Source organism: Sminthopsis crassicaudata, chromosome 5, assembly GCF_048593235.1.
Source record: "Sminthopsis crassicaudata isolate SCR6 chromosome 5, ASM4859323v1, whole genome shotgun sequence".
In the NCBI taxonomy this organism is placed as follows: domain Eukaryota; kingdom Metazoa; phylum Chordata; class Mammalia; order Dasyuromorphia; family Dasyuridae; genus Sminthopsis; species Sminthopsis crassicaudata.
The window spans coordinates 852,694-873,004 of record NC_133621.1 but is presented as its reverse complement, the minus strand read 5'-3'; the positions used below and the strand labels follow the sequence as shown (position 1 = coordinate 873,004).

At 60.6% G+C, this 20,311-nt stretch overlaps 1 protein-coding gene across 6 annotated transcripts in view; it reads right to left on the bottom strand.

Moving 5' to 3' along the window:
- PPP1R9A (protein phosphatase 1 regulatory subunit 9A) overlaps positions 1-20,311 on the bottom strand; it is a 58,762-nt gene that overhangs the window by 8,642 nt on the left and 29,809 nt on the right. For 4 of the 6 annotated variants that reach the window (XM_074271092.1, XM_074271094.1, XM_074271096.1 and 1 more), the window contains exons 5-13: positions 18,981-19,085; positions 14,803-14,938; positions 11,016-11,171; positions 10,498-10,551; positions 8,433-8,662; positions 7,561-7,657; positions 7,323-7,479; positions 2,376-2,533; positions 1,990-2,186 (exon numbers count right to left, since the gene is read on the bottom strand). In XM_074271092.1, coding sequence (XP_074127193.1) covers positions 1,990-2,186; positions 2,376-2,533; positions 7,323-7,479; positions 7,561-7,657; positions 8,433-8,662; positions 10,498-10,551; positions 11,016-11,171; positions 14,803-14,938; positions 18,981-19,085 — 1,290 coding nt within the window. The remainder of the gene's footprint in view (positions 1-1,989; positions 2,187-2,375; positions 2,534-7,322; positions 7,480-7,560; positions 7,658-8,432; positions 8,663-10,497; positions 10,552-11,015; positions 11,172-14,802; positions 14,939-18,980; positions 19,086-20,311) is intronic. The other 2 variants (XM_074271095.1, XM_074271097.1) reach the window with 1 other exon arrangement.

Sequence of the window (20,311 nt, the reverse complement as noted above, 5' to 3'; positions counted from 1 at the left end):
CGCTGGGTTCGGGGGCCAGTCTGTCACCCTTTCTGCTCTCTCGGCTCCAGTGCGCGCTAAGTGCCGGGGGGCGCCCCCGGAGGGAGGGTTCTGGGCTCTTGGTGCGCTCCTGGCGCCCCCGCCCTCCCAGGGACCGGCAGCCCCCGAAGGTGGCGCGCCGCGGGTCGGATCCCCGGACGGGCGTGGAGCCGGGGGCTCTCCGCGAGGACAATGGCCCCGTCTCCGGCGGGCGCCTGGGCGGCCGAGGCTGCTCCCACCGCTCCCCTTCCGAGGGCTCGGGGAAAGAGGCTGCCCACCGCGCACTCCGGCCCTCGCCCGCTTTCCCAGCTATCAGCCACGGCCGGGCCAGGGGCCCAGGCCACAGGTCCCTGACAACGGCGGCCTCGTGAGAGCAGCAGCTCCCCCACAGCCTCAGAGCCGGGAGCCCCACTTCTCCCAGGCTCCCGAGTGGCTGGCGCCTTTTCGGGCTCCTCCTCTGCCTCGGCCTCGCCTCTTCTTCAGCCCCCCCCCCCCACCTCTTAAGGCTCCGCCTCTTTTCTTAGGCTCCGCCTCTTCTTCAAGTCCCGCCTCTTTTCTTCTTCAGGCCCCGCCTTTTCCTTGGCCCCACTTCTCTTCAGGCTGTCTCTTCCTCGGACCCCGCCCCTTTCCTTCGGCTCCACCTCTTCTTCAGGCTCCATCTCTGCCTCAGGCCCCGCCCTTTCGTCAAGCTCCGCCTCTTCCTTGGGCCACGCCTCCACACCCACACCCACCATCCCCTGGGCCCGGTCTCCAGCTCCCGGAGCGCCCCCTTCTTCAGCCAGTTCTCAGTCCGGGCCCCAGGATGAGTATTTAGGACTTCGGGGGTCTTCTCCCTGGCCTGCGTCCCATAAGCCTTCTCTTCTGTGAAGCCAAGGATGGCCTAAGAAGCTTACTGAGCTTTTTTTTTTTGTATTCCTCTCCTTTTTTTCTTTGTGGGGAGAGAGCAATCAGGGTCCAGAGCCACTCAGCTAATGTGCGTCTGAGGCTGGATTTGAACTCCGGTCCTTCTGCCTCCATGACCTCTGCGGCAGCCACGCAGGCGCCCCTCGCTGTCCCTTCCCCTCCTTTTCCTCACCACCTCAGGGGCCAGTGCTGACGCTTCGGGCCGCTGCCTCCCCTTTCTGTCCAGGGCTGTGCGCCTCTGCTGGCCATCCCTCGGTGACTGGCATGGGCCGGCGGGCCTCGTCTGGGACGGGAGCCGCTGGAGCCTGCTGACTTCCGGTTCGGCCTCCTTCTGGGCCTTCCTGTCACTAAGCAGGCCCAGCTCAGCCAGGGAAGGGCCCAGGCCTCTTCTCGGCTTCTGAGCAGTTCCTCCTGCCCACTGCTGCTCCATTCGGGGTCGGCCCCAGGGGGTTCAGCCAGGGCCCTGTGGGCTGCTCCCAGGGAGGGGGGATGCTCTGCAGCCCTCACCACTTTCCACGAGCTCTTCCTCAGGCGGGCGGGCCGGGGAAGGACAAGGAGCAGGAAGGCGCGGGAGCCCGGCTGAGCCCAAGCACACTCCTCTCGGGTCCTCCAGGCCGAGTGGCCGCCGCCTTCAGAGGAGGGCCCGCGGTTTGCTAACGGTACCAGGAGAAGCCTGAGCCAGGGCCCTGTCACACGGCAGCAGCTCCTCTCCCAGGCCCGGATCTCCTTCTGGACCCGGCCCGCTTCCGGGAGCTCTCGGCACAGTCCATCCTGGCACCTACACCAGGGGCGAGCCAGCGGCACCCCGGCACCTACCTGGAACTTCACAGTCATCAAGCGCAAGCTCAATGCCCACCCGCTGTGGCCTGCTGACCGGCGCTACCTCGGTTTGGGTCCCTGCGCCCTGCGCGGTCCCAGGGTGGCCTCCACTGGGGCCTCTCCCCCGTCTGCTCCTGCAGGGCCTCCTCCCACCCCGTGCAGAGAGACAGCGGCCTCCTGTGCCGAGAGAGGACGGCCCGGCCGAAAGCCCGGACGCAGAGCAGGTGAAGTGGAGGAAGGAAGCGGTACCTTTTCCTGGGGCCGCCTTCTCGGTGGCGGCCGATCGATGGGAAGGAGCGGGCTTTGAAGGAGAGCGGAGGAAAGCGCTTCCCCCGAAACAGCGGTAAGGTGGCTGGTGCGCCCGCGGGTGGCCATGGGGCTTCCTTTGGCAGGTCAGCAAGGCTGGCAGAGGGGACCGTGGCCTGTGCCCGCCCCAAGGCGCCGGTCTGGGAGAGGACAGAGCGGGTTATGCAGGGCAGGGGCTGCCCACAGTGCTTGGGTCGGGGGAGGGGAGCCAGGTGGGGTGCCCTGACCCCTACCCTGCCTCCTGATAGGCAAACGGGGGGCACCGCAAGGGCAGAACCGCGGCCCCCTGCTCCAGGCCCAAGGCTGGCCGGCCGGGAGGACGCTCTCACCTTACGCTCCATGCTGTCCTCCCCGTCCGTGGAGCTGACGCTGTCGTACAGTCGGCTCCGGGATGGCCTCTGCCGTTTGTTCTTCACGGAGAGCTGGGCTCGGGTCTTCTGGGCTTTCGAATCCAGACGTTCTGTCTCTGGGACGGCTTCGTTCAGGTCTGAGGAAATAACATTCAAAGGTCATCCTGAAGCAGGACCGGGTGCGGGGCTCTAGACGGTAGGCCTGTGCGGCCCCTGGGGGCCACCGGGAAGGGGCCCACGCTCCCGAGGAGCCAGAAGCTGAGGCTGCAAAAGCGGGGAGCAGAGGTCACAAGGATATTTGGGCTCACAGGCAGCCCCTGCCCTGCCCTCATTCTTCCCCCTTCTTCCCAACCTTCACTTCTTCCATATGAGCTTGTAAAAGGAAGGAGCTTGGGCTCAGAGGCAGATGGGACCCCCCCCCAAGCCATCTCCCGCAGGCATAAGAGCTTCCTTGGACTCGACACTGAAAGTGCGGAGAAGAGGACACTGCCCCCCCAATCATTCTTTAGGTGAAAAAGTGGCCGCAGGGCCAGCCAGGGCCCTCCCCCAAATCCCCCAGCCAGCAAGAGGAGGGGCGGACCTGACTCTGCCCCCCATGTCCTTTCCTCGGGATGTTCTGGGGAAACCGGCTCTGGAGCCGGGGCCTCCACAGGAATTCCTGGTGCTCTGATGCTCCCCACCAAGTGTTACTTTGCCATCCCCGCTTCCCTTTGTTTCTCTCGGGGCAGCCTCTGCAGGGGCTCCTCAGCCCCAGACAAATGGGAACCCTGGGGGGGGCCGGGCTTGTCCTGGGGGAGTGGAGAGGCCCCTACCCAGGAGCCCCCAGGCTGCTGACCCAGCAGGAGCCAGCCTTGCCCAGCAGGAGGAGCTTGGAGCCGCCAATCAGGGCCGACTCCCCTTGGCCAGGGGCCTCCCTTTCGGAAGGGATTTAAGGTCTCTCAGGGTCTCCCTTTCCCAGAGTAAAGCAGGGGTTCAGCAGGGGTTCCCAGGGCATTGACTGCCCGCTAGCCCCCCAATAAACTGAATATTAATTGCTTAGAAACCGTTTCTGGGGCTTGTCCTACTCCCCGAGTCTCAAGATCAGGAGGGCGATCAGCTGAAGGGGAAATACTCTGATCACCCCCCCCTGTACCCCCATCTCCACACCCCCCCCCAGCAGAAAGAGCGGGCGTGAGAAGCAGAGAGGGCCGAGGTGTTGGAGAAGCATGGCGCCCGGGGGCCTCCTGTGCCGGCCAGACCCCGAATACCAGCCTCCGCTCGCCCGCAGGTGCCAGGCCGTGCCAAGGGCCCCGGCTCACTTCTCGTGCCCCTGGGCTTAGCTCTCGGGGGGAAACAATGCCCAGCTGGCGGCAGCAGCAGTGCCCTTAGTGCTCAGCAATCAGGACTCCACTTCTGAAGACTCAAGCAAGGTCGCTTCCTTGCCACCAACATGAAGTAAGGAAGGGGGGGGACACACACAATTATGGAGCACCTACTGTGTACAGCCAGGCCCTGTGCTAAACACTTTTTACAAAGATTTTCTCATTTAATCTCTCAACAAGCAAGCAAGGTTGGTGCTGTCACTTCCATGGAAATGGAGGCAGGTAGAGGTGAAGGGATGCCCGGGGACCCCCAGGCAGCAGGGGCCGAGGCTGGATGCGGGCTCCTTCCTGCCCTCTTGTGCAGGGTCACACAGAAAGGTGTCAGGCCCAGCCTGGAGATCCCATCCCCGGCCACAGTCGCAGTGCTCTAACCATTACGTCACACTATCCGCTAGGTGTCCTTAAAATGGAGCCAGAAAGCAGATTTATTAGGCTGAGGACCCCTGCTCACTCTTTCCCAGCCATAACTTCCTGGGCTGGGCACCAACTCCCTTTCCTATGGATCAATAGGAAATAATAATAATGCCTAATAAATCCTCATTGACACCCAAGGTCAAGGGGGAAAACCTCACCCGCATTCATCCTGGCATCACAATCTCTGAACTCGGCAACAAGCAAACAGCAGGCGCTTAATAGATGCTTGCCGCTTACAGATAAGGAAATTAAGGCTTAAATCTAAGTAGTTCAACACGGTGCCCGGTGACTTGCCAGGGAAGACCAAAAGCAGGCCCAGTTGTGGGGCTCCGCGTGTCTCTGGGAAGCGGGTTAATGCGGGTCTCCTAAGGGCTCCAGGGCCGCTGGGCCCCGGCACGCAGGGAATAGAACGAGGGGGGGGGGGCGGCGCTCCTGAGATAAAGCTGGGAGCCTTCCCTGGAGCACTGGGGCTGGGGGAGGGGGCGGAGCTCCTCTCCTGCAGGACAATCTCAGCTGCCACAAGGCAACATTGTAGCAGCTCCGCTGTAACAGGAACTAGAGGCCTCCCTGGCCTGGCCTGGCCTGGCCAGCTGGCGCCCCCTCATCTCCTGCCCCTCCTGGGGAAGTGGGGAGGGGGGACATGACCCGACCTGGGGGAGCGCAGCGTGGGAAAAGAAACCGCTGGGAGAGCTCCACACCTGGGAGAGACGCAGGGGGCTCCCGGGACTCCAGACGGAGGAAGGCTGGAGAGCCCGAGCTGAGCTCGCATGGCCTGTACACACGCGCACTCACACAAACACTCTCACACACGTACACACTCACACACGCACATACACGCACACTCACATACACACTCACGCACACACTCTCACACACGTACACGCACACACGCGCACATACACGCACACTCACATACACACTCACAAACACACACACACACGCACATTCACATACACTCACACACACACACGCACTCACACACACGCACATTCACATACACACTCACAAACACACACGCACTCACACACACGCACATTCACATACACACTCACAAACACACTCACAAACACACTCACACACGCACTCACACGCACATTCACAAACACACGCACACACTCTCACACACGTACACGCACGCACACACGCACACTCACACACGTACACGCACACACGCACACATTCACATACTCACAAACACACTCACACGCACTCACACGCACATTCACATACACACTCACAAACACACTCACACGCACTCACACGCACATTCACATACACACTCACAAACACACTCACACATGCACTCACACACACGCACATTCACATACACACTCACACACGCACTCACACACATGCACATTCACATACACACTCACACAGTCCCACATGCACACTCACTCGGACACACACACACGCACACACACACGCACATTCACATACACACTCACAAACACACACGCGCACCCACACATGCACATTCACATACACACTCACAAACACACTCACACGCGCACTCACACTCACGCACTCACACACACGCACACACACATGCACATTCACACACACATACACACACACACATGCACACACACATACACACTCACACGTGCACTCACACATACATGCACACACGTACACACACACGCACATTCACATACACGCACACACACGTACACTCACACACACATGTACATTCACATACACACTCACACACGTACACACACACACTCACTCACACACACACACACTGGGGCGCGGCCGCAGCATCCTATATTAGGAAGTTCCATTCATGTGCAGGAGTCGATGCCCGAGGAGAGACGCAGGGCACGGGAGAAGGCCAAAGAAGGAAGAGAGGCTCCAACGAGCCCGGGGCCGGTGCCCGGCAGAGGAGGCGGCGAGACGGGCCTGGCCGCAGGCTCCCAGCGCAGGGACTGGCACCCCGGGCCGTGGCGGAGCCTCCGTGGGTGAGTCTGGAAGACCTGGGGGACTAGAGAGGCGGCGGCCCAGAAGCCTTGACCTCTTTACCTATGACTGCGCCGAACACGTGGCTTGCGAGGTTGTGGGGAGCACGGGCCGGCGCGGCACCAGCGCCAACGTGAGGACCCGGCTGAGGCTGGGATTACCAAAATCGTCATCACACTTTGGCCTGGAGAGGTGCCAGCATGGGGCAGCTGGTCTGCCCTGGCCACAGCCACATCTGGAACAGTGTAGTCAGCTCTGAGCGGCACTGAGAAGCCATGGCTGTGGTGCCCACGACCCGGTGCCCACAGCTGCAGTGCCCATGATGGCAGTGCCCATGCTGAGCACAGGGGAAGCTCCCAGGGCAGGGGATGGGGGCAGGACACACTGTTAATGGCTAAAACCAAGGCTCCTCACTCCCAAAGAGGCTGGGAAACAGTCGTCCCCCTGGTCCCCGGGTCTCCTCGGCTTCTTCCGGGTCCTTTCCCCACCCTTCTCTCTCCACTTTCCCTCCTTCTCCTTCGGGGCTCCCCAAATGAGCCCCAAACGGGCTTGGCTTCCTTCCAAGCAGACTGGGCCCGAAGGCCCCGGCCTCACCTGCAGCCTTTCCCGCCGGGTCCGGCCACGGGGTCGGCGCTTCTGCCCTCCCCCCCCCCAAGCAGCGGGAAGAAAGCGGCTCGGGCCACCAAGAGCTGCCCAGTGCAGCCCCTCGGCCCGGATCACGGCGCACGGCCGCCCCCTGGGGGCCCTCGGTCACGGCTGCCGCCAGAGCACATAAGCTGGGCATCCCCAGGAGCCCCGAGACAGGCCAGAGCCCAGTTCCACAAGGGTGCTGGGGGCTCCAGCAACATGTCTGAAAAGGGGGGCAGCTGCCCCTTTCTGCCCTCTGCATAGGGGGGCTCTCCCTCGTGGTCCCAGCTTCTGCAAGGCCACGTCCCAGGCACAAGGAAGAAAAGAGGCTTCTCTCCGGGCCCCAACTGGGCCAGGAACCCCTGCAGCCCCCCCGACCCCACTTCTACATCACCAGTTACAGAAGGGAGAGGCGGTGGGCCCATCCATTTTCTAACTGCTGCTTCTGCCCTTCCAGGGAGATCCCGCTTCCTTGAGCCGCCCCTCATTCACCCTGGCTGTCCCCTTCACTTGCTTGTTGGCTCCGGCCGCCCCTCGCTGGCTCCGGCCAGCCAGCACGCACCTTGACTGGACAGCTGCTGGGTGTCCGGGGTCCCCACGGCCTCTCCCTTGGGGACGTCGGCCAGGCCCGTGCTCCGTTCAAAGATGTTGTTGTTGTTGTTGACCTGAGTGCCGTTCTGCTTCATCAGCCGGAAGACCTCGGCCTCCAGCTCCTGGATCTGGGAGACACACACTTGCTGCAGCCCGAGGCCGTGGGCCCTCTCCCGCCCCCTCCCCCCAGCCTGGCCGGGGACACTCACCCGGGCCTGGAGGCCTTGGACCTCCACCAGATGCACCTTCTCCAACTCCTCGATCTTCTTCCTTTCTGCTTCCTGCCTCCTGATGAAGTCGAGTTCTCTTTGGAAGGAAAAGACGGGGGAGGAGGAAACCTCAGAGAAGGCCGAGAGCTTAAGGGCAGGAGGCCGGGCCACAAAGCAGCCCCTCTCCGGCCCCTGGGCCTCCTGGACCCCAGGGATGACGTGCTCCACGGTGCCATGGAAGGGCCCCGCCACGCTGGCAAGGACCAGGGAAAGCCGTCCGGTCCCGGGAAGCAGATGAGCCGGGGCGGAGGCCGCCTCAGCGCGGGGATCTCGGGGCCCTGCCCAGGGCTTGTGGGAAATGGGATAGTGACCCCGAAGGAGGAGACAAGTGCCCCAGCTTGGAGGAGGCGCCCTGCTCCCTAGGGTCACTCTGAAGGGGGCGGGGCCGGGGGCTGGTCAGCCCCTTTGTCCTAGCTCCACAGACAGAGCATGAGGGAGGCTGATTCTTCCTGGAACGAGGGGGGCTCGGACTCTCGGGGGTGATGAGAGAAAGTGAGGGGGGGCTCGGGGCCCCAGCTCCCCAAAGGGCCCTGAGGACAGGACAGCTGTCATGAGTGGGGGATGGCCAAGGAAGCTCTCGTCTACTCTCAGGCCAGTGGGGTAGTCTACGGGCTGCCCCCTCCCCGCCATGAGCTCAAGGGGACACCCAAGGTGCCCGCTCCCCTGTTCTCATTCAGCCGTGGGAATGACGGCAACAAGACGAGGGAGAAGTGGCCCCATTTCTCCAGGCCCTCCTTGCCACTAGCACTGACTGAGAGCAGAGGGCACAGGCCCACAGCCCCCTCCTCCTCCCCTGGGCCCCCACCCCTTACTTTTGCTGGAAGTCCTTGATGAGCTTCTTGGCCTTGTTGTACTTCTTCTCCAGGGCTTGGTACTGGCTCTGCGTCTCCTTGAGGTGCTCGTTCACCGTGTGGCACAGGCTCTGGGCCTCGATCCAGTAGCTCTCCAGCTTCAGCATGCGCTCTTTGTTCTCCTCGATGTTCTGCTGCAGCCGGCTTTTCTCCAGCTCCCACTGCACCTTCTCGTTTTCCGCGGCCTGGAGCTGGGCAGAGAAAAAGCCACGTCACGGCCCCGCCTCGGGCAGCCGGGGCCTCCGTGCCAGTCCCGCTCTGCCGCCCCCTGGGGCCGTGCCATCCAGAGCCTCGGCCCCAGTCCCCCAGATGCGCCCTCGAGGTCCCGCCACATGGCTTTAGTGTCGGATGGCCCAGACCTCCCGCGGGCAGATGGGATGCCAGCTCCCAGGCCGAGGCCACGTGGCTGCTGGGGGGCAGGAGTCCCCAGAATGAGTTACAGGGAACAGTCTACAATGGGGGGGGCGGCTTCCCATCTCTTCTGGGGTCTGGGAGTAAAAGGGGCCAAGCGGGAGGTGCTGGGAAGGACAGATCCATCCTCCAGCCATTATGGATTCAAGTTTTCAGGAGGCTTGTGAGTGACCCCGGAGGGCCGCCTTAGGGTCTCCGGCCGGGACAGTGTGAGTGACCCCGGAGGGCCGCCTTAGGGTCTCCGGCCAGGACAGTGTGAGTGACCCCGGAGGGCCGCCTTAGGGTCTCCAGCCTGGACAGTGTGAGTGACCCCGGAGGGCCGCCTTAGGGTCTCCGGCCTGGACAGTGTGAGTGACCCCGGAGGGCCGCCTTAGGGTCTCCGGCCGGGACAGTGTGAGTGACCCCGGAGGGCCGCCTTAGGGTCTCCGGCCTGGACAGTGTGAGTGACCCCGGAGGGCCGCCTTAGGGTCTCCGGCCTGGACAGTGTGAGTGACCCCGGAGGGCCGCCTTAGGGTCTCCGGCCTGGACAGTGTGAGTGACCCCGAAGGGCCGCCTTAGGGTCTCCGGCCGGGACACTGTGAGTGACCCCGGAGGGCCGCCTTAGGGTCTCCGGCCTGGACAGTGTGAGTGACCCCGAAGGGCCGCCTTAGGGTCTCCGGCCTGGACAGTGTGAGTGACCCCGAAGGGCCGCCTTAGGGTCTCCGGCCGGGACAGTGTGAGTGACCCCAGAGGGCCGCCTTAGGGTCTCCGGCCGGGACAGTGTGAGTGACCCCGGAGGGCCGCCTTAGGGTCTCCGGCCGGGACAGTGTGAGTGACCCCGGAGGGCCGCCTTAGGGTCTCCGGCCGGGTTGCCCATTTTTAAAAAACAAACTTTTGTAAGGGCTCCTTTTCTTGCCAGAGCCGGAGGAAGGGCAGCTCCAACCCGGAGGTTTGGGGGCCTCGGCAGAGCGCTTTGCGGGCAGTCGGCCACCCAAGCACCGCTCTATATCACAGGATATTCCCGGGACTCGGCCGCTACCCCCATGGATCCACAGCCACGCCTGAGCTCAAGAGCTGCCACTCGGCCAGAACTCTGTGTACGTGGCTCGAGAGAGCGGAGAGCGAGCCGGGAGAAAGCGTGGCAGCCAGAAGGAGCTTAGGGTGAAATACCAACATTCTAAGGAGCCGCCAGAGAGATCTGCGAACTTGAAAAAAGCTCCTTCCGGGCCTGGGTCATGACAAGTGGAGCGGCCACACCAGCCTGGAAAACCCGCCCACCCCACGCCACCCTTGCTCGATCCGACCAGAGACCCTGAACTGCTCTTTTTCTAAACCACCAAACCCATGGAACTCTCCAGTATGAGAGCGCTCAGGCCCCCCAAAGCTGGTGCACTTTGGAAACAGGGAGACTAAATCACCCCGGGACCCTTTTCCTAATAAGGACAGAAACGCTGAAAAAGCCCCCGGGGCTCCTGCGGCCACTAATGCATCCTGAGAAGGGCTTTGGGGCCACCAGAGCCAAGCTGTGCCCCCCGCGCAAACACTCAGCACCGGGCACTGCTTCCCTTCACGCTGCCAGCTGGTGCCCTGCCCCAACACCCCAGTGAGCGCCCCTCTGGGACCTGGCCCTCCTTACCTTGTTCTTTAGCTTCTGGATCTCGGCTTCCGTGACGGCGTGCTTGATCTGCAGCTGAAAACCAAAGCCAGACAGTGGGCTCCGGGGCCGGCCATGGCAGACTCGCCCCCCCCCTCCCCCCGAGTCTCACAAGGGCTGCAGGACCCAGCCTCTCAACAGCTGGAGGACAGAGACTGAAAAGAAGACCCCGGGCCTGGGCAGTCCGAGCCCCTCCCACTTCCTCCTCTGAGGCAGGACACAAGCGCTAACATTGAGCAGACAAGGGACGGCGACGTCCGGGGCTCCCCCAGCCCCCCACGATTCTGCCAGCTACTGAGAGGTTTTGCTGGCAGCCCTGCGGCCACTCGCTGGAGACAGCCAAGGGGACTCAGAGGCCCAGGGAGCTGGGCCAGTCTCATGGGTTGAATCTGAACTGGCCCCAGCGGTCCGGAGGGGGAGGGCCGGCCCCAGCGGTTGGGGGAGGGGGCCCTTGTGGAAGCCCCCTTCCTGGAACAGGTCGACAGCGTACAGTGACTTACTTCTTTGAATTTGTGACTGAGCTTCCCAGTGTCCAGCTCTGACGGGGAGAACACATCCTCATTCTCCGGCAGCTCGAACACTTCAATGGCCAGGTCCCTGCTGGGCAGCGAAGGCCCCACTTCCTCATCCTCCTCATCCGTGGCGTACTCCCCGGTCTGAAGGGAGACCAGACTTCGCTGACCAAATGGCAAAGGGCTGCCCTCCGCTCCCCCTCCGGGGCCGAGTCACCGGGGTCCGTTTTATAGCCTGCAACTTTTTGCTAAAACTGTTCCTTATTCCGAGGAGACTCTTTTAGCTGATTCTCTAAGTACCATCAAGTCATCGGCAAGGCGCTTTGTTTCCTGCCCGCCTCGTCTTGCTCCTTCAACGTTTTTTTCCTTATCGCTACGGTGAGTCTCTAGCACGATGCGGAATGAGAGCGGAGACGATGGACCCCCTGGCTTCCCCCCTGACGTTACTGAGACTCGGGCTTCTGGCTCATCCCCATGACAGCTAAGGCTTGCCGGGGACTTTGGGTAGCTATCACGTCTCCTCAGAAGGGAAGCCCCGCTGGCTCCTAGTGGGACGGATTAGGTGCACGGCACGCAGCAGGCAGCAGCCCGGTAATGTGGTGTTTTATGAACCCAAAGATGCCAGCTCGTGGGACAAAAGAGACAAACTGGGGGAGGGGGGACTGGATACGATCAGAGAGTACGGGAGGCTGACACCATAAGCAAATGGAGGGGCGTGGAACAGTTTGCCCCAGATCTAGGGAGAAATGAAGAGTTTATTTTTATTTTTATTGTTTAGAACCCAATCTTTATAATACTGAGAATTACTAATAATAGGAATTAATTTAACCAAAAGTACTCATGATGATTAGAAGTATAATGACAAAAACGAAGGAAGACTAAATGGATGCCATTCTATTTTTATGGCTGGGTGACTGTAGCAAAAATTCCATCTCCTAAATTCATCTATTCACGTAACAGCAACGATGATAGCAAGGGTTTTGTCCTAGAACTATATAAAATCACAAGGACACTTAGGCGAAAAAACAAATGGCTAAGAATATCAAGGGGAACACGCAAGAAAAAAAATTGATGACGGTGGGTCTGTAATCTCCTAATATACTTTGTGTGTGTGTGTGTGTGTGTTTTACAAGTTTAAGGTTTCAGAGAACTGAAGAGTGTATAACCAAACAAGAAATAGAGGGGGTGCAAAGGGCTGAAAGTCTTTAAGAGGTGTGCTTGAATCAGACTCCCGAGGAGCACTAAGCGTGATTACCTATGGGACAATACTGTTAGCATAGGCTTGAAAATGGCCCTTCCCACTATTCCGGGCTGGCTCCATCTTTTAGCATACAGAGATCCTAGGAGGGATTAGGGGGTGGAGTGAGATGGGCCAGAGTCACTTGGCCGCAGGACTGAAGAGGAGAAAAGTGTGGAGATTCTGGGCTCTAGAATCAAGGAGGATCCTTGGCAAAACTCCCGGCAGTCTTGTCCATCCCCTTCACTCCTCCTCCTAAAGACCAACGACTTTTGCTTCTCCTGACTGACTGATTCTGAGGCCTCCTGAGAGCTAGTCCTGACTTCACAAGAGGGGATCACAGGAGAAAAAAGAGATCATTTTTAAATTACACTAAATTAAAAAGGTTTTGCACAAATAAAACTGTTAGGTTCTTTCTAAGTCTAAGTCAGTACTTAACAATTCTCTAGTCCACACCTTTGGTTCTGGCCTTTAAGGGGAGTTCACCCCTTTGAACTTCTGAGGAGGAGTTTACATAGGAAAAGGAGTTTACACAACCTTTAAAAGGAGCCAGTTCATTGGTTGAAGTAATTTTCCTACAAGCCCTTGAGTTCTCACACGCCCATTCTCTGAGATGATAAAAGAGGACAACATTGAGCCTGGAGTCAGTCTACTCTGGGACAGAGTTGGGTCGGCTCTCTGGAGGAAGAAGAGCCTACTCTGGGATTGAGTTGAGACAGCAGATCTCCTCCCAGAGAGCCATCAGCAGTTTCTGGAGACAACAGAACATTACAATTTGACGCCCACAACATGGGGCAAGGACTTTTGCTTATCCTGACAAGGACTTATTCTGAGCCCTTCAGAGGAGCTAGCCCGGACCTTCGCAAAGGAGTCGCGATTAGAAAGCAAAAAATGGGAAATTTTTGATAGCAAGTTTCTCTGATAAAAGCCTCAGTTCTCAAAAATGAGTCAAATTGATAAAAATAAGAGCCATTCAAATGAGAAACAAAGTGTATGGACAGATTTTCAGAAGAAATCGATGAAAAAATGTTCTAAATCCCGACAGCCTGGAGAAATGCAAATCAGAAGAACTCTGAGGGACCGCCACACACTTATTGGACTGGCTAAGGTGCCAGGAGAAGAAAATGAGAGGTGTTGGAGGGAGCGTGGAAAAGCAGGCTCACTGACGCACCCTGTTGGATTCGGGAACGAGTCCCACCATTCAGGAGGGCAGTCGGCCACCGTGCCCAAAGGGCCGTGAGTGCACAGACCCTGGGATCCGGAGCGTCCCGGGCTGCAGCCCAAAGAGATCCCGCTGGTACCAAAGCTCCTTTTTGTGGTACAAAAGGCTTGGAGACCAAGATGATGTCCAGCGGTGGGGAGCGGCCTGTGGTAAATGACTGGGACGGGGCACAAGAAAAGATGACGGGGACGGTTTTAGACTCAGAAGAAGTGCTGCAAAGTGAAGCGGGCGGCAGCGGGAGAACGTTACCCACAGTAACAGCAGGCCCACACTCTGCTCAACCGAAAGGTCGGCGGCCTGAATCCGGAAGCAAGTGCGGCTGGGCTCTAGGAGGCGATGGGATGGGTGACTTAGGACAACGTGAAAGACTTGATCTATGGTGGAAGATGCTCCCACTTTCAGAGAGGAGATGATGGGAGAAATATCAGTTAGAGCACCTGGGAAATGAAGGAGGAAAGCGAGAACTGCCGGAGCAGACGCCCTCCTGCAGACGGACTCTGGGAAAGCAGCTGGGTTCCACGTTCCAGGAGCTGCCAACATGCCCGGGGCCTTTGACCCCCTGCTTCCAAGGCCAGGCTCTTTCCCCAAAGGAGTTCCAGGGAAAGGGGAAGGGTCTATATGGACCCAGACAGGTCCGGACAGAAAGGTTCCCATCAGCTTTTCCCACGGCAGCCAGATTTAGAAAGGAGAGCCCGCTCCTGGGGGACGGCTAACCGGAGAGATGATGGAATGGGCAAAATCAGGAGGAGCGAAGGGCCCAGAGACAGTGAAATGGCCATGACAACGGAGAGGAAATCAAGCGGGCTCAGGCCGGCTGCCGCTGCCCCCACCCCAGCCAAGAGGTGACCACGGACATCTGGAGGCGTGGCCAAGGCCTCAGAGCCTGAGGAGGGGTGGGGACTGGCTTATTTCTGCCATGGGGGAGAGCAGGCAGCGGGAAAAGGCTGATTAATGGAAAAAAAGAACAACAAGCTTCCTACAAACAGCCCCATTTAAATCTGCCATGACCTTCGAGGCAGACACTGGGGACAGGGCGGCCCCCTCAGCCACCCTTCCCCCTCCCTGCTAGGGCCAGCCATTCTCTGGGCACCCCCGCCCTACCCCCCACCTCATCGCGCCCCACTATCTCTAGCACACGCCATGGCCGTCCCCTTCTTGTGTTCTGATGGAAAGGTGGCCATGGGGCCCTGGGGCCATCTCTCTTCCCTTTTGTGGATGAGGAAGCTGGGGTGGGGGAGGAGGTTTCCCTGTGACAGCCCACCCACCCCCTCAGCTGCGGGGGACCCCGAGGCCCGCCCCCCATCCCTCCCCCTCACCTCATCGTCATCAGCGTCACACTGGCCATAATGCTGCTCCAGGAGCTCCCGTTGGCGTCTCTCCTGCTCCAGGGTCTGGCTGATCAGCTGGGCCACCTCGCTAACTTGTCCGGGCTTTTCCCGCCCAATCACAAACCTGCGGGAAGGCCGGGGGCACAACTCGGGTCACCCCGCCCTGCCCCCCAGAGCTGATGGGGTTACATCCCAGGGGAGGAGCGGCCCCACAGCTGGCCCAGTTTCAAGGACCCTCTGGGCCGGGACCCGAGACTGTGGGCCGCGTTCTGGGAGCAACAAGAAAGCCAAAAGGTGCAATGACCCCCCAGAGCGACGCTGGACAAGGACGGTCAGAGTGCAGGCCGGGGTGGCGGGGAAGGGCCTGGCAAACAAGGTCGGTGGAAGCTGAGGGGCCGGCAAGGGTACCGGGCACCGCCCCCGAGCCTCTCAAAGCGGGCAGGGAAGGCCTAGGAGTCAGCCGGAGCAGCCCGCAGCCAAGGACTCGCGCCCCGTGGCCTGGCACCTGCAGAGACTGGGCGCCTTCTTGGCCGTCCTCTCGTGGGTCCCACATGCCACGACCAGTGACCTCCACAGCGAGCCGCTTCCCATGATTCTGTCCCTGCCCTCTCAGCCGGACATCCTCCCAACAGTCCTCAGGCTGTCCGGGGCTTTATGAGGCTGCGCTTCCCAGGGGCAAATCCTCCAAAAGGTGTGTGGGAGCTACAGCATTCAAAACCCGCCTTTTAGGAAGCCGTCCTGGAGCAAGCTGAGCCCGCTATGGAGCACTGGGGAGCACTGGGGCCCAGAAGAGCTCCACGTGGGTGATGTCCGCACGGGACGGAGCCGACAACCCCCTCCCTCGCTGCCCTCATCACACATTCAGGCCTTCAGCCTCTGAAAAACAGTCTCACGGAGAAATTAACACGTCGGCCATCCAACGAGCAGTTACCGAGCGCCTACTGTATGACCTCCATGGGCTGAAAGTCTCACGGAGAAATTAACACGTCGGCCATCCAACGAGCAGTTACCGAGCGCCTACTGTATGACCTCCATGGGCTGAAAGTCTCAAGGAGAAATTAACACGTCGGCCATCCAACGAGCAGTTACTGAGCGCCTACTGTATGACCTCCATGGGCTGAAAGTCTCAAGGAGAAATTAACACGTCGGCCATCCAACGAGCAGTTACCGAGCGCCTACTGTATGACCTCCATGGGCTGAAAGTCTCAAGGAGAAATTAACACGTCGGCCATCCAACGAGCAGTTACCGAGCGCCTACTGTATGACCTCCATGGGCTGAAAGTCTCACGGAGAAATTAACACGTCGGCCATCCAACGAGCAGTTACCGAGCGCCTACTGTATAACCTCCATGGGCTGAAAGTCTCACGGAGAAATTAACACGTCGGCCATCCAACGAGCAGTTACCGAGCGCCTACTGTATGAGCTCCATGGGCTGAAAGTCTCACGGAGAAATTAACACGTCGGCCATCCAACGAGCAGTTACCGAGCGCCTACTGTATGACCTCCATGGGCTGAAAGTCTCACGGAGAAATTAACACGTCGGCCATCCAACGAGCAGTTACCGAGCGCCTACCGAGCGCCTACTGTATGACCTCCATGGGCTGAAAGTCTCATGGAGAAATTAACACGTCGGCCATCCAACGAGCAGTTACCGAGCGCCTACTGTATGACCTCCATGGGCTGAAAGTCTCACGGAGAAATTAACACGTCGGCCATCCAACGAGCAGTTACCGAGCGCCTACTGTATGACCTCCATGGGCTGAAAGTCTCACGGAGAAATTAACACGTCGGCCATCCAACGAGCAGTTACCAAGCGCCTACTGTATGAGATCCATGGGCTGAAAGTCTCACGGAGAAATTAACACGTCGGCCATCCAACGAGCAGTTACCAAGCGCCTACTGTATGAGCTCCATGGGCTGAAAGTCTCAAGGAGAAATTAACACGTCGGCCATCCAACGAGCAGTTACCGAGCGCCTACTGTATGACCTCCATGGGCTGAAAGTCTCACGGAGAAATTAACATGTCGGCCATCCAACGAGCAGTTACCGAGCGCCTACTGTATGAGCTCCATGGGCTGAAAGTCTCACGGAGAAATTAACACGTCGGCCATCCAACGAGCAGTTACCGAGCGCCTACTGTATGACCTCCATGGGCTGAAAGTCTCATGGAGAAATTAACACGTTGGCCATCCAACGAGCAGTTACCGAGCGCCTACTGTATGACCTCCATGGGCTGAAAGTCTCATGGAGAAATTAACACGTTGGCCATCCAACGAGCAGTTACCGAGCGCCTACTGTATGACCTCCATGGGCTGAAAGTCTCATGGAGAAATTAACACGTTGGCCATCCAACGAGCAGTTACCAAGCGCCTACTGTATAACCTCCATGGGCTGAGGCCAATGGGGGTGACAGGGCCTGGGGTGGGGGGTAGGGCAGCCGCACGTGAGGCCTCCAGAGCGCATGTGCAGTAGTGGCCACGGTTTCTGCAGACTTGAAGATGACCCTCGAAGGGGGCCCCACAAAGGAGAGGAGGGAGGGGCTGTTTGAGCCCGTGCAGAGGCACGTGACCCCCCCCCAGGGGGCGAGAAGCGTCGCTCCAGGAAGAGAAAGCCAAAGGGGGTCTCTGGCATCAGTCTCTGGTCCGGAGCTCCCGCAGGGAAGGCCCCCGGGGGCAGAGATGCTGCTGCTGTTCCCCCCCCACCAGCTGCAGCCCCCGGGATGCTGAGGACACCGGGCCCAGCAAGCAGCGCTGACTCAGACAGCTAATCCTTCTCACAACAAGCGTTGCCCCCTACCGGCCCCTGGCCAAGAGTCCTACCCAGCTAAGCAGCGGCTCTGAAACCCTCAACCCAAGACCAGGGGAACTCTTCTGGCACCCACACGAGCCGGGCACCTCCCTGAGGGTGGGGCTTCTCCCCCTGAAGGCGGGACTTCTCTCTGTGAGGGTGGGGCTTCTCCCCCTGAAGGCGGGACTTCTCTCTGTGAGGGCGGGGCTTCTCCCCCTGAAGGCGGGACTTCTCTCTGTGAGGGCGGGGCTTCTCCCCCTGAAGGCAGGACTTCCCTCATGAGGGCGGGACTTCTCCCCTGAGGGCGGGGCTTCTCTCTGTGAGGGCGGGGCTTCTCCCCCTGAAGGCAGGACTTCCCTCATGAGGGCGGGACTTCTCTCTATGAGGGCGGGGCTTCTCCCCTGAAGGTGGGACTTCTCCCCTGAGGGCGGGGCTTCTCCCCTGAAAGCGGGGCTTCTCTCTGTGAGGGCGGGACTTCTCCCCTGAGGGCGGGACTTCTCTCTGTAAGGGCGGGACTTCTCTCTGTGAGGGCGGGGCTTCTCCCCCTGAAGGCAGGACTTCCCTCATGAGGGCGGGACTTCTCCCCTGAGGGCGAGGCTTCTCTCTGTGAGGGCGGGGCTTCTCTCTATGAGGGCAGGACTTCCTCTGGGCGCCATAGCTGTTTCTCCCGCCTTGCAGTGAAGTAAACCGCTCTGCTAAGGAGCTGGGAGTCTTGCCTCTGATGGGTTCCCGCCGTCCCTCCCCGAGCTCCCAGGGAGGAGCACACAGACCGCTTATCTTCCTTCTCAGTAGGGGGCGCCGCAGAGCCTGGGCGCGCTGCGTGGCCGAGGTGCCCGCTGGGAGACCCGCCCTCCAGGGTGGAGGGAGAAGGGCCGGCCTTTCTGTCCCCGCCATCCCGCAGGGACTGAGCCAGCCCCAAGCCAGGCACTGGGCCGTGGGTCCGCTCCTCCAGCTCCCTCCAAGGGGATAGCGCCCCCTACCGCTCCCAGGGTCAAGGGACGGTGGGAGAATTCCTCTCAGGAGACCCCAGAACAGCCCTTGGGGGCCTCTTTGCTGGGAGCGCCCGCCGCCCGTCCCATCCTCTGAGACAGCGGGCTCGCTGAGCGCCGGGCCTGCCCCAAGGCCCCGCTGTGGCTCCCCGAGCCCTCAGGGAGCTGCCCCTGGGGGGGACCGAGCACTAATCACAAAGCAGTGACTTCTGGGGGGCGAGACCCCGGGAAGGCGGAATCCAGAAGGCGGGGCTTGCGGGAGACTCCGGGGCGGGCGCGGATGAGGCGGCATGGGGCTGGACCGGAGGGCCGCGGGACAGGGCCCGGGGCCCCATCCGGGAGCCACACAGCGACGGCCCGGAGCCCTCCCCTCCGGCCGAGGCGCTCACCTGACCGTGCCCTTGGTGTTGCGGAGCACCGTGGCCGCGAAGTTCTGGGTGACGCCCACCAGGCTGATGCCGTCCACCTCCACGATCTGGTCGTTGACCTGGATCCTTGAAAGCAAGCACAGAGAAGCCGGGGTTACCCTCGGAGGCGTGGAGCAGCCCGAGAGCCCCGCGGGTAAAGAGGGGGGCAGCGGAGGGGCCGGAGAGGAGGGCCGGCGGGGAGGGGGGGGGAGGGGGGAGTGGCCCCAGACCTGGGAAGGGGGGGAGGGGGGAGGACTGGCTGGCCCCAGACCTGGGAAGGGGGGGGAGGGGGGAGTGGGGGGAGTGGCCCCAGACCTGGGAAGGGGGGGAGGGGGGAGGACTGGCTGGCCCCAGACCTGGGCTCTCGCTGCTGCTTGTTTTTAGTGACCACAGAGAACCGTTTCAGAAAGCTAACAATGGAACTAACTGACCAAGAGCCAACCATCTCGTCTGACTCCTGCTACCGCTGGGGGGGGGGGAGGAAGGAGGTGCTGTCATAAACCCCATTGTACAGCTGAGGAAACTGAGGCAGGCAAGGGTGAGCAGCCATGAGCATCTGAGACTTAGAGCACAGTCTTTCTGACTGCAGACCCGGAGCTCCGTCCGGTCCAGTCAGGCGTCCTGCTTAGCCCAACGGCCAGCACAAAGTAGGCACCGAGTGATTGCTTATCCCCTCCCTCCCCCAAACTTGCAAAGCAGCTACAATAAGGAGTCCGTGTGTGCGCCACAGCCACGTCCTTGGGAAAGCCGCGTGAGGAGGCTTGGGGCAAAGGCAGCCGGGAAGGAGCTGGGCGCACGGGCAGGGCTGCCAGGGGCTCCGGCTCGCCGGGCTCTGGGGTCACCGGGCTGAGGCTCCTAGTGTTGGGGATCACAAGCTCTGGGCGCAGGGCCTCGGGAGACAGGCCTGCCTGCAGCCCCTCTGCAGCTGCGCCCCGGGCCTGTGGCCCCAAGCATGCGGCTTGGGTCGGTGGGGTTTGGCCCCCTTGGTTTTCAGCAGGGAGCCAGGACTGCAGGATTCTGGGCCGGGCGCTGCCTCCAGCCCACCAGGGAAGCCCAGGGCAGGGAGTGAGGACGTGAGCCCTTCCCCCACAGCCTTCCCCTTCCTCATTACAATCCACAGCACTAACACCACAGGCCCTGGGACTCAGACCACACCCCTGCCTTCAGCTCAGGCCTCAGGCCGCCCAGCAAGCTGCCCAAATCATGCACCCGGCCATGCGCCAAGCTGCCCACCATGTCGCCCAAGTCATGCACTGAGCCATCCACCGAGCAGCTCACTGAGTCACCCATTGAGCTACTCAACTCACCCACGA